This window comes from Panthera leo, chromosome A2, assembly GCF_018350215.1.
Source record: "Panthera leo isolate Ple1 chromosome A2, P.leo_Ple1_pat1.1, whole genome shotgun sequence".
NCBI classification, from domain to species: Eukaryota; Metazoa; Chordata; class Mammalia; order Carnivora; family Felidae; genus Panthera; species Panthera leo.
Window position 1 is genome coordinate 136,648,565 of NC_056680.1, and position 13,679 is coordinate 136,662,243.

A 13,679-nucleotide genomic window follows, 5' to 3' on the forward strand; every position below is an offset into this window, starting at 1 on the left:
GGTGGTAGGGTTCTCGAATTCATCAGAAGAACACCACTGAATGACTGTCCCTCGTTTTCTCTGTCCTACACGACGCGTACTGGCCCTACATTATCCGGACTGTGTCAGGGGAGAAATCAGACACCTGTCTGAAGAAATTGCTGCGCCTAAAGTCACCTGTGTACTTATTCGTGCCAGGAGTGGCCTGGCCCAGCTGCTGGAAGAGATCTGGTGAGGTTCTGCTGGGTGTGATTGTAAGGACGTTGTATATATACACACATTTTTTCTTTTTACAAATCCCTGCGTTGGAGGGAAACTTACCTTTCCGAGAACTGTGACTTCACCAGGAGCCCCGCCTTGGAGTAGGAGTGATACCTCCAGACCGCAGCTCTCAGTATTGGGTTCGACGGCCGGAAGCGGGTGAGTGTGGCGACTGTGACCCGCTGTAGAAGCCTGATCGCCCTTCGTGCCTCCGCTTCGAGGAACCATGGCGGCGGGTGTGGCCGCGTGGCTGCCCTTTGCTAGGGCAGCAGCCATTGGCTGGATGCCCGTGGCCTCGGGGCCCATGCCGGCTCCCCCAAGGCAGGAGAGAAAAAGGACCCAAGATGCCCTGATTGTGCTCAATGTGAGTGGCACTCGTTTCCAGACGTGGCAGGACACCCTGGAACGCTACCCGGACACTCTGCTGGGCAGTTCGGAGAGGGACTTTTTCTACCACCCGGAAACTCAGCAGTACTTTTTTGACCGTGACCCAGACATCTTCCGCCATATCTTGAATTTCTACCGCACCGGGAAGCTGCACTACCCTCGCCACGAGTGCATCTCTGCGTATGATGAGGAACTGGCCTTCTTTGGCCTCATCCCGGAGATTATCGGGGACTGCTGTTACGAGGAGTACAAGGATCGCAGGCGGGAGAACGCGGAGCGTCTGCAGGACGACGCCGATACCGACAACACGGGAGAGAGCGCGCTGCCCACCATGACCGCCCGGCAGAGGGTGTGGCGGGCGTTTGAGAACCCCCACACCAGCACGATGGCCCTGGTGTTCTACTACGTGACAGGCTTCTTCATTGCCGTCTCAGTCATCGCTAACGTGGTAGAGACAGTGCCCTGCGGCTCCAGTCCCGGGCACATTAAAGAACTGCCTTGTGGGGAGCGGTATGCGGTGGCCTTCTTTTGCTTGGATACAGCCTGCGTCATGATCTTCACAGTTGAGTACTTGCTTCGCCTGGCCGCGGCACCCAGTCGTTACCGTTTTGTGCGTAGTGTCATGAGCATCATCGACGTGGTGGCCATCCTGCCTTACTACATTGGGCTGGTGATGACAGACAATGAGGATGTCAGCGGAGCCTTTGTCACGCTCCGGGTCTTCCGGGTCTTCCGGATCTTTAAGTTTTCCCGCCACTCTCAAGGCCTGCGCATCCTGGGGTACACGCTGAAGAGCTGTGCCTCAGAATTGGGCTTCTTGCTCTTCTCGCTCACCATGGCTATCATCATTTTTGCTACAGTCATGTTCTACGCAGAGAAGGGGTCTTCGGCCAGCAAGTTCACCAGCATCCCTGCTGCCTTCTGGTATACCATCGTCACCATGACAACACTAGGGTAGGTGCCGTCAAGGGAAATGGGGTGGAGGTTGGATATCTGTGAGGTGACCGTGGACCCAATAAGGTTCTACAGTTCAGAGGAAATGCTTTTTTCTCTTTTCTAAGTGGGTTTAGGAAAGCATTATCCAAGTGGCTCTGAGTAACTCCTTATCCACGAAATGGGTATGATACAGAGATTGAAGTCATTTAGGGATTTGCTGGCCGGTGTTGAGTATGGATGCCTGAAGGTGACAAACACACAAAGAAATTTTAGAATTCCTGAATATAGGGAAGGATAATATTATATATATATCAATACATAAAGATATGACAGTGAAAAACACAAAATTGGTGCCCAGTAAAGGTATGAATATGCATAATATGTATTGAAGTGCCTAGAGAGAGTTCCAGTGTATTCAAATGAAAAGTTTTCATGTATATTTGAAGTATTATTTTCATATAAATAGATACTTGTGGCATGCATTTTCCTCCTAAGAACCATAATTCTTATTTTACAACATTATAAAACACAGATTGTACGTATCATTACCCAAGGATTTTGTAATATGTATATACATATTCATATACATGCATTTTCATTTTGGATGATAGGTTATGTGGTTTTAGAATATCAGGGCTGAAACTGATCAACCCTACAAAATGAAGTAGAATGATATTTGCAACATATTTTACACTATAAGTTCATAGTTTTAGAAAAAAGTCAGTAACTATCACTCACACAGTTTTTAGAAACTACAGATCCCATCAGGCAATGGGCCTATGACCATTAAATATACTTAGAAGGTAGAACACTATCTGGTGAGATTGATGGTCATCAGGGGCTGATCGTATTATAGAATTTTGTGCATTGTAATTTCCTTCTAGAATTCTTCTGTGTGTTCTTTTATTTGGGGATAATGGTGTTTTGCAACCCAATGGGCATATTCCAAATTAATGTGTTTTTTTTTTTTAAATAAATATGAAGCTAGAATTAAGGTTTCTTTAGATGGTACAAAAAAGGAAAAGTATGAAATGATTAATGTTAATCAAGCTGCAGAAAAGTAGCAGAATTTACATATTATAGGATCTAATAAAATAAAATGGTTAGAGTCTTTTACTTTTATGAGTTCTTAGGTAAGCCAAGTAGTGAGTGATGTTAGTGCCCTTTCTTCAGCTTTTCTTTGCTGCTTTTCTTGCATAGTTAATCAGTTCAATAAGGCTTTGGTAATGGCTGTAGGAAAAAAGTTATTCCCAAGGCTGCTTTTTTAAGTTTTGTGTCTGGGTAATCTAATTGTCTTCTTTAAATGACCATGTGGTTAAAGTCAACTTAATTTTATTAGCCATATTGTGTTCAGCAGAAAGTCTCATGTTGTCATATGGCCAGCTAATGGAATATCGTATATGTGAAGAATTTCTGGTGAAGTTAATTAAGAATTTATACTAAGCTAAAATACCATAGTATGATTTTGATTTTGTCTCACATATTTTTTAAGACCTACTGGTGCACTAGAAAAATGAATCAGTGAAAATCCATATCCTACTGCTTCTATGTGCTTTTTATCGTGTTGGTAGTTTTGTGACAAATTTTGAAGGTGATAACAGAATACCTTAGCAGTGAAGGTGCTTATTTCTTATCAAAGAGAATTATATATATGTGTGTGGTTTGGGGGCTTATTGTCTTTTTATCATTTGAAATCTTTGTTAAGGACAATTGGATAGTGCAAATCACTATCAGGACGTCAAATCAGAAATGTGTATGAATAAAAAGAGAATTCTGTTTTAAGAGGAAATAAAAGAAACATTAAAAGGTTATATATATATATATATATATACACACACACATATATATATATATACACGTATATGCATTTACATATAAAACTTGGTGTCTATGGTAGTGTTTTTCATGAAGAATCAGTGAATCATTTTAATACCATATACTGTCTATATGGTTGAATATCGGTATTATTATAATGAATATTGATGAGATGCTAATTTCATCTGGCTATAAGTTCTAGACATGAGAAGTTACTATTATTTTAAAATTTGTTTCCTGAAATGACTTTTTTTTGAAGTTTATTTTTATTAAATTCAGGGAAAAAAAGAGGAAGTTTTAACCATTAATGACATTTTCTTTATTATATAAACAAAATACTTATAAGCATATTTTTGAAATCATTTAAGAAACTGAATCATAATGCCTGAGTCAAATCTATGACATGGATTTATTAGTTCATATGTTCTGTATGTAAGTAGATTAGAAGAATTAATTATATATACTTTCTCAAAACTTGGAAACAAAATGGAAGTTACTTTTAAGACGTAAGTTTCACTGAAGTTGAAAATTTTAATTTTCAAGAAATTAAGTTAATTAATGATCCTGATGAAATATAGCAGTCATACTTTTAAGATGTAGAAATGTGGATGCAATCAAAATACAATCCATGTATTGAAAAATGTATATGAACATTTAAGAAAGTATATGCTTTATGATATAGAAAGTTTCTTAGATGTCTTCAGTTTCCTCATCAAAACATATTTATAACGTATTTTATTTTCCTGGAGAAATAGATTTTGTTTTAAATCCTGCCTGTTTGGTGTCTTTGGTTGCACTGTGATTTAACAGCTTTATTTAAGAACAGAAAATATTCAGCAAAAGCCATTGTCTGAATTTATTTTTTCACTCTAGTTTTATACTTACAGGCTGAAGTGTTAGGTATAAACTTTCTGGAAAATATGCAATAGTCTGAGTTAAGATCAAGCTGTGTCTGATAGATGACCAAGAATTTCCCCGTACATTTTCTGAACTCTTTTTACTTGGCTGTTATTTTTGATGGAGCTAATATTCATCAATTAATGATAATAGAAGTGAAAACGGAATCCTAAACAGTGGTTATCGAAAACCTAGCTCATATAAACATTATCTACATGAGAAGTAAAGGCAAGACCTTTGTAATTTAGGACTGACAGAATTATCTACTTCTCGGGTCCTTTGAAACAATTTCAGTTCGGTTTTGGGCTGAAGAAATGAGTGGGTCTGTCTTACAACTGTTGTGTGTTCATCGAATCATTCATTCTTATGCTCCCTGAAATCTCAAATATATCACTATACCATAACTTAACCATGCTTTTATATAACCAATTATTTGCTGCTAAAATTAATGCTTTGAAGTGTAATTTTAAGCCTACCCATTTCCTATTAAAGTAAGAAACCTTAAAAGCACAATTTAAAAAAATCAGTGAAAGAAAGAGTATCAGAAAGAATTTTTAGAAAAGTGTTTAGATTGAGTGGTCAAGTGTATCTGTTTTTTCACTTCATCTTTTCCTTCGGAGCATATTCATAGGCCTTCACTGGCCCTCAGTGCCCTTTTACTCCCCCCACCTCCCTCCTTTCCATAACGTAAACTCTAATTGCTGCCTTAAACAGCCTTGGGAGAAAAAGAACCTGGAACTCCTCTTTTGTCCTAATGACCCTTGGCAGATAGCATGCAGTAGTGGTGTTTCTTCCAGGTGGTAGTACTCAAATGGTACCAAGTTTAGGAAATTTTCAAATGTTTATCAGTGATCAAAAAAGATTTTGCAAAAACAATATTTAACAAGGTCCAGCATCAGTTTACCATTTATCGTACCTCAGGTTTGTGACTTGTGAGTTAGAAGTGGTACCAGGTGGCACATTAAATAATCTGAGGAGCTTGTATGGTAGCAACACCTGCATTTTTGGTCACGATCACTAACCACTTAGACCCTTGTTTTTAAACAGATTGTGGGGCACCTGGGTGGCTCAGTCAGTTAAACGTGTGACTTGATTTTAGCTCAGGGTATGATCTCAGCGAGATCCAGCCCCGCGTTGGGGGAGGCTGCTTGGGATTCTCTTTCTCCCTCTCTCCTCCTGCCCTCCCCCTGCGTGTGCACGCGTTCTCTCACTCGCTCTCTCTCAAATAATAAATACATTTAATAAAAAAAAAAAACATTGTATTACTCATGACATAAAAGTTAAGAACTTGAGAAATTTCTTCTTAATTTCTGTGGTCCACCACTTCTTTAATTTTAAAACAAAGTTGCTTTTATCAAAGTTTTCACTTGGGAAAGAAAGCTACTACATGGCATTTCTGTAAAGTTTTTGTTTAACATGCAGCTTTATGATTTTAACTACAGAAATTATATTCTGATTTCTGAACCAATCTAGGAAAACAAGAAGGGTGCTGTCATCAGAGACAAATATGGTAGAATTACATCTGTGCTCCCAGAAAACTTAGTGTAGTTGTCCATTTATAACTCTAAAAAAACTAGCACTATAATATTTCAATTTTAATAGGTTTACTAAATTGCTGTTTTGTGAAACAAAGAAGCAAAATAGTTTTTTTCACTGCAGTTTTCCTAACACTGTGTCAGTATCTGTGTATCCTCTTTTTGGAGTGGCATGATTGGAGAGGGATTATATGTAGAAATATGCCACATATGTTATACTTTATGTGCATACAAATGTGTTATATATGTCAAATACAATATATAAATATATTAAAGTATTACATTTTATATATCATATAATATAGAACATATACCTTACATAACACATATATGTTGTTAAGTATACATGATTAAAAAGAAGGAGCTTTTAAATATTTTCCTGCTAGCCATCACTATCCTGACTACATAGCTTTGGGGAATGTTGGGAGTATATCTTGCAGAATCATTTAAATAAATAGAAACTTTTCATTCACGCAGTTATTACTAAAAATGGGTAGAATTATTTTCCCCTGCACCAGCTTCTGCCCAAAATATTGCTAGCATGTTAATCAAATACATCTTTACAAGGTGGGAAGTACCAAATATTTCTCTTTCAGATGAAAGAGCCATACTATGAGTAACATCCATTTTTATTTTAGCATACCATGATATATATTTTTATTAAATTCTTTATAGAGTGTGTTAATTGTTGGGAGTTGAAAATGAACTTTTAAAGAAATGTAGACATGTAATATGTATTCTTCTTTTAGCATTAAGGTAACCAAACTTTAACTGTCTTTATTTTGTTTTAGTCATCATTTAAATATAGACAGTATTTGACATGACATACAGTTGTATCTTTTAAATGTGTGTATTTACCTAGCATTTTTCCTTTTCTTTTTTACAAGTATTTACTTGGTTGCCAAACAGAGGTATGTCAGGAAGAGATAATATGTGTTCTATCAGCACAGCATAACTAGAGTGGGATTGTGTTCTAATTTTCAGTGGGTCTGTTATGATACGGATACTTTTTATCCTTTCAGGATTTCCCTTTAGACTACAGATTAGCTTGGTCTTATTTTATTTGTAGAGTTACTTCATTTAATTCTGATGTCATGTCCCAATACTCATCTTTGAAAATGAGTTAATGAACTTCAAATGTCTTATTACCTAATTTCTAAACTTCTGGTGGAAAGAAACTTAGCTGTTACTCATTTACAGTCCATCATTTTCTACATGTAAGACTTTTGGGGGCTTACTGATAGTTACACAATTAGCAGCAGCATTTTTGTTATTTCATTTTTCACTCTTTTTTTTTTTTCCTCTCAAGACCATAAAACATTATCTAGGAATATGTAATAATAGCTATCTGGAAATTACTGCTGATACTACAGAGTAAGAAAAGGAATAAACTTTCTCTCTATTTCTCTGCTAGTTCTGCTCTCTGTGACTCACAGTACATTTCTCAGCATCACTGTTAGTCCTGCATTTATTTACATAGTACTGGGTTTTAGCATGATGGTGCCCAGTTGACATAACAAAACCATGTGTTCCTGTTCAGTGAACTCTTAGGCTATTTGCAAGCAAACTATATGGTGGTAAGTATTTTACCTGGCCTAATAAAGAAGAAAATAAATCAATTATTTTGCTTGAATTACCTAAAAAGAGTTGGCCTGCGAGTTGTTAAAACTATACAATTTAACTTCTATTTCATTGAAAGAGCAGGAATGGTAAAAGGAATATTCACTGAGAAGGAAGTATTATTTATCCTTCAGAGCTATAATAATGATTTTACTCCCCCCCCCCCATTCTCCATATGTCTTATACTGTTTTCTGATTACGTGTGTGTGTGTGTGTGTGTGTGTGTGTGTATCACCATTGTTCTACCACTGGCTTCAGCAGCTAGTTTTGGCAATGTGGGATATAGTGTGGTATTGAAAAGAAGCCCAGTACTGCAATAGCATCTCCACATTTCTGTGCACATTGACACTGCTTCTTGCTTCAGTAGATTCCATCGGAATTTTTACCCTTTAGTTTTCTCCTTTGAGAACCAGTCTTTACAGTGATTTTCTCCATGAAGCCTTCTCGACCTCCCATGCCTGTACCATCTATAGTTGGAATTACATTTGACATTAGTAATGTTATTTTATATATGTTACAGTTCTACTTCTTGCCTTCCTAACCAGATTGAAAGGCTTTTAGTATGGGTCCATACCTTTTGGGGACTTATTACCTATTAGTGCAGTGTCTAAATGTAGAAAAATCTACATTAAGGCTTTGCAAAATCATGGTGTGAGGTGATACCTGCACACCATGGAGAGCTCCTTCGTTTTGGAACAGTGCCATCTTGACATCAGCCATCATCTACTAATGTAATCTTTCGCTTTGTTCAATGTTAGGGAAAACTGGAATTTATTATTTGAACATTTTGTCTTTGTACTACAATCTGCCTTTTTTATTTTTCTTTTTGGACTTGGGAGGGCTATGAGACTCTTCCACTCTTTGATCTGTAACTGATTTTCTTCAAAAGTTAGAATTAATGGCTGTCGATGGTTATTTCCTTAATCAGTGTGCTTTCTGGTGAAGGCTGGTAAATTGAAAATCCTCTGGGAAGCATATGGAGATATCTTATAATGCAAATGAATCAGCACAGAAATGTACTTACTGCCTTCTCTTTCAACCTCAGTTCCCCCAGTAAACATGAGCTGGCCCTTTTTTTTCTTTATCTAAGCCCACTCATTAATGCATAAAATGGAAATGTTTAAAAATAGTGAAGTGTTATTTATAAATGACATACACAATACACGATAAATGTAGTCTATCAGAGAGAAGTTCCTATTTGAAGCGGTTAAAAGGCAGGTGTGTAAAATGTACACATATATGTGGATCCACATTCTGCCATGGTGGGCTGCATTTTGCATTGGGAATTTTGACATGTCTGTTATGTAAAGAAGATCTGAATTATAAAAAGTGTGGGGAGAATAGGCAGTGAATTATCAGAAGTCACTGATGAGAAAAAATAACATTGAAAGAGTAGGATGACTGTTGAAATAATGTCAAATAGAATGGGAAGGTTTTGTTCTAAAAAGTGAAAGGTCTTGTCTTTTTGCTCTCATGTGGGCATGATTCTGCCATCTTCCTCATTCCCTTTGCTTTTAAGAATAACAATAATAGTGCTTTTGGAAACCCAAAGTTTTACCAGTAGCATATCTCTCAGGAAATCAAAATATGACTCATAGAGTTGGTTTCAATTTAATAGACTTTTGTTGATCACTTACTACTTGTCACTGGCCACAGCAGTAAACATAACTGCCAATTTCCTAACCTTAAGAATTGTGTTTTCTAGTAACAAAGGCAGAAAGAAAACCACACCAAGTACTGGTGGGTGCTACAAATAAAATAAGCATGGGGTAAGAAATGTATTGTTCTGGATAAGAGACAAAGACCTTTGTAAAGGGAATATTTGAGACACAGACCTTTGTAAAGGGAATGGCTAACTGGAAGGATGGAGTGAGTTCTGTGAATATCTGGATAAAGAGCTTTTGGTGAAGAGAGGCAATAAGTAAAAAGACCTCAAGGAGGGAGGAGACTTGTATTCCACCTAAGGCCACGGTAATTAAAACAAAGGGAAGGAGGGGCTTGGTAGCAAAGGCTGTCTGAAAAGTAGTAGGGACAAGATAGCTCAGGACATTGTAGACCATAGTAAAGACTTCTGGTTTTATTCAAGACATAATGGGGACACATTAGAGAACTATGAGCATGGTAAAGATAGGATATGATTTTTGTATTAAAATGTGCATAAGCTCCGAAACATTTAACATTTTTTTAAGTGGTCATTTTAACATTAATTTCTTCACATGTATAAATCCTCATCCTTAGTTAGACTCATTATACTTACCTTAAGTTAAAATTTATATCCAGTTACTCATGAGATTTTCCAGAAAAAATGCAGTATTTTATAAGAATGCATGATTAAAGTATTCCCAACAGACAAAAATAAAACTAGTTCAAATGAGAAAATGAATTCCACACTTGAGCTGAAAGGACAAAAGTGTTTCTCAATAGATGTGGAGCTATCTAGGAAGTGACTAGGGATTATTATTTATTTTGAATATAGATTTTCCGGCTTACAGTTATCAGTTCTAATGTTAATTTTCAAGAATATCATATCTGCATTGATACTACAAGAATATTTCCATTTCTTTTTTTCTCACTTTGCGGTAGGTACATGTGTCCATGTTCAGGGGTTTTGTTGTGAGTTTGAAAGAAAAAATAGTTTACATGTCTTAAAAATTGCCAGAGGATATGTATTTTTAAGCCCAAATCAAATTGGAACCATGCATGTAGCAGATGTGTATACGTAATGAAACTTAATAGAGTTTCAGTGCTTTGGTAAGAATCACCATGTTGGAGATAAAGCATAATCATGGAGAGAACTTGGGTTTGGAAGAACAAGAGTTGGATTGCCAACATAAAAATTAAAAAAAAAAAAAAAAGTGTGTTTCCTAGACAAGCAACTTATGGAAATAGTACCTGACTCTAAGGGCACTCAACATGCCATCTCACTGTGGCATTCTGCTTCCATTAAAACATCTGTCCTACACATCATTCTGCATCCCGACCAGTACTTCTATCTGGAGACTTGACTTCGGAGGGTTGTAAGCTGGGATTCATGAGGGTCATAACAAAGGAAAAAGTACTGGTATTCCCTGTTCTTTGCACGTGAAGTTGATAATGACAATTACATTGTCAAACTACTAGACTTTTTTTTTTTTTTTTTTTTTTGAATGGGGAGCTAGTTTGTTTTCATCTCATTGTGGAAGTTGGAACTATTATAACCCTACACCATTCTAATACATTTTGGAAAAGGGAAATCCTTATGCATATTGTTTTAGATCACACTGTGGAACTTTTGTTTCCAATTCTTCTCAAATGTGGTGTTTGGGAATGAAAAGCAAACACATGTATTTGTATTCTTCTTAACTTAGATCAACTTAGTAATTCACATTGGACACTACTGGATCAGAAAAGAATGTATCTTATGGATTTCACTAATATTTGATTTTTTGTTTCAGTCTAAAGGTATTAAAATCATGGAATTTTGATTTGCAAGGATCTTTAGAAATCATCTTGTGGAAACTTATCAATTTATGCTTGGAAAATGCTAGGAAACAAAATCACAGAGCTAGTTAGTGGAAAAACAAAGCTTGATTTCTGGGGGATCTTTTGAAGTCTAATGCTCTTTAGAGCACAATTCACTGGAAGTCTTTTTTTCTCCATATTTCTTTCTTTATTGTATAACCTATTTTCATCATTAAACAAAATAAAGTAGTAAAACTAGTGCACATACATGTATATATGACTAGGTCGTAGTCCTCCTTTTATATATATATATATATATATATATATATATATATATATATATACATATATTTATATATATATATTTATATATATATACATATATTTTTATATATATATATTTTTATATATATATTTATATATATATTTATATATATATATTTTTATATATATATATATTTATATATATATATATTTTATATATATATATATCCCCATTAGACAATAAGTTATATAAAGTTATATATATATATATATATATATCCCCATTAGACAGACAATAAATTATATACATAAAACTTATTGTCTAATGGAGACTTTGAGCTAGTAATGCAGATTAATAAATTCATACAATCTTATCCTGTCATTTTTCCCTAGGTCATCTGCTACTTATTAAATCTTGTTCAAACTAAAGAGAATTACTTATTAAATTGAAGTTTCAACTCTGAATTTTATTTTATTATTTATTTATTTAAAATGTTTATTTGTTTGTTTTGAAAGAGAGAGAGGACACACAAGTCAGGGAGGGGCAGAGAGACAAAGCGAAAGAGAATCCCAAGCAGGCTCCGTGCTGTCAGTGCAGGGCTTGATGTGGGGTTCGAACTAAGGAGCCATGAGTTCATGATCCGAACCCAGATCAAGAGTCAGACACAACCAACGGAGCCACCTAGGCACCCCTCAACTCTGAGTTTTAGACAATTATCTAAAGCTATGATTTGTTAATTTTATTATCAGTGGTGTTGAAAGCAGGGTGTGAAATCAGTGTCAAATCATTTGTCTGAAAAGTTGCAATTCAAATTTTGGACTATCGGATGTGTTCCTAATTTGATCCCAAAAGATCATGTTATGTTTTCTTCATTAAATGAAAAGACATGTTAAGGTTCAAATGAAAGAATATCTTAAAATATTTTTCATTTAAACACCATAATAAAGAATATATTTTGAGGAGATTGTCTCAAGCTTGCTTCAATAATACATTTCCAATTTGAAAAACATATAAAATGTCATTTTTATATACATTTATATGTCATTTTTATATCCCTGGAATTACTATAGGGAAAACAATTCCTTCTTTAATTCCTTTGAATTTTTGAACAAGTTAATATTCTGAAAAAATTAGGTAATAAGCAGATACCTCCAGTACTTTAGGAGAAATCTTCAAGATGAAGCCTAATTGATAAATCATAAGAAAATACCTTACATTTCAATAGAGTGTATTTAAAAGAGCTAAGCCTTTGATACTGTGAGCTTAAAGAGGTAAACCAAGTTGCTTTTGTTTAATTCCACATACATAGAATTTAATTAATTATTATCCTTTTTCATAATACACTTCTATCATTGATTCATTCATAGTCCTCTATCATTTTATTTAATACATTTTAGTAATGTAATATGGACAAGTGAACTTATCCCCAAACTAAAGCTATATCATTGGTATTGACTTACAGTGGTTGCTAACCATTAGCACCTCTTTTTCCGTTGTGTCCCGCTGTCTTTCTCTGCTGGAGATAACCATCATCCTGTATCCTATATTTATCATTCTTAAAATGATACTTTTAATTGGGAGATTTGGGGCGCCTGGGTGGCTCAGTCGGTTAAACGTCTGACTTCAGCTCAGGTCACGATCTCGCGGTCTGTGAGTTCGAGCCCCGCGTCGGGCTCTGGGCTGATGGCTCAGAGCCTGGAGCCTGCTTCCGATTCTGTGTCTCCCTCTCTCTCTGCCCCTCCCCCGTTCATGCTCTGTCTCTCTCTGTCTCAAAAATAAATAAAACCTTAAAAAAAATTTAATTGGGAGATTTTGTTAACCTTATGAAAGTATATCATGGTGTACACAGCCTTTTGGGCTCTTTCATGTAATACATCATCAAGGTTTCTATGCATTGTAATTTATTTTTTGGCTGCTACATAATATCTCATTCCATTATGTGATTATCCTACAGTTTATTCAGCCACTCTCTTGATGATGACTTTCAAGTTGGTTCTAGATTTTTTTGAAGAGTGCTTATATGCAAATTGTTGGCATGTGCAAATGTCTCTCTTGCATATATAACCTGGAATGAAATTGGTGGGTCATAGGTGTGAATGTTCCACTTTGGAGATATAGCCAGTTTTCCCAAAGTTGCTTCCATTAGCTGAAAATAAATACAGAGAATTTCAAAAAAGATTTCTATGAGGCAGTGGGATGTAATGGGAAGAGGAAGTGCATATGGTTAGATATAAGTCACTGTGAAGAAATTAAGAATGGTTTTTATATTGGCACTATTTTTACCTTGATCTCTTTGAAATGAGAAGGTAATATAATTGTAGCAATCCTAACTTGTACTGTATTTAACTCCATGGTTTGTACTTGGATTTTTCTTTTTCTTTCAACCCAAAAAGATTTACTTTGGTCAACACTGCATTTATAGTTTCACAAGGTGAAATAATTTGGTTAACTTCAACTTTGTGTTTGAACTCAAGGCCAATATTATGAAAACATCAGACCTGAAAATATCTTGCAAAGCTTGGTTTACTCTTTCATCTGAAATT

The 13,679-nt window shown here is 35.7% G+C and overlaps 1 protein-coding gene across 1 annotated transcript in view; it reads left to right on the forward strand.

Moving 5' to 3' along the window:
* The first annotated feature begins 466 nt into the window (after positions 1 to 466).
* Positions 467 to 13,679, forward strand: part of KCND2 (potassium voltage-gated channel subfamily D member 2) — a 480,818-nt gene continuing 467,605 nt past the window's right edge. Inside the window, exon 1 of the mRNA XM_042927626.1 lies at positions 467 to 1,581. Coding sequence (XP_042783560.1) covers positions 467 to 1,581 — 1,115 coding nt within the window. The remainder of the gene's footprint in view (positions 1,582 to 13,679) is intronic.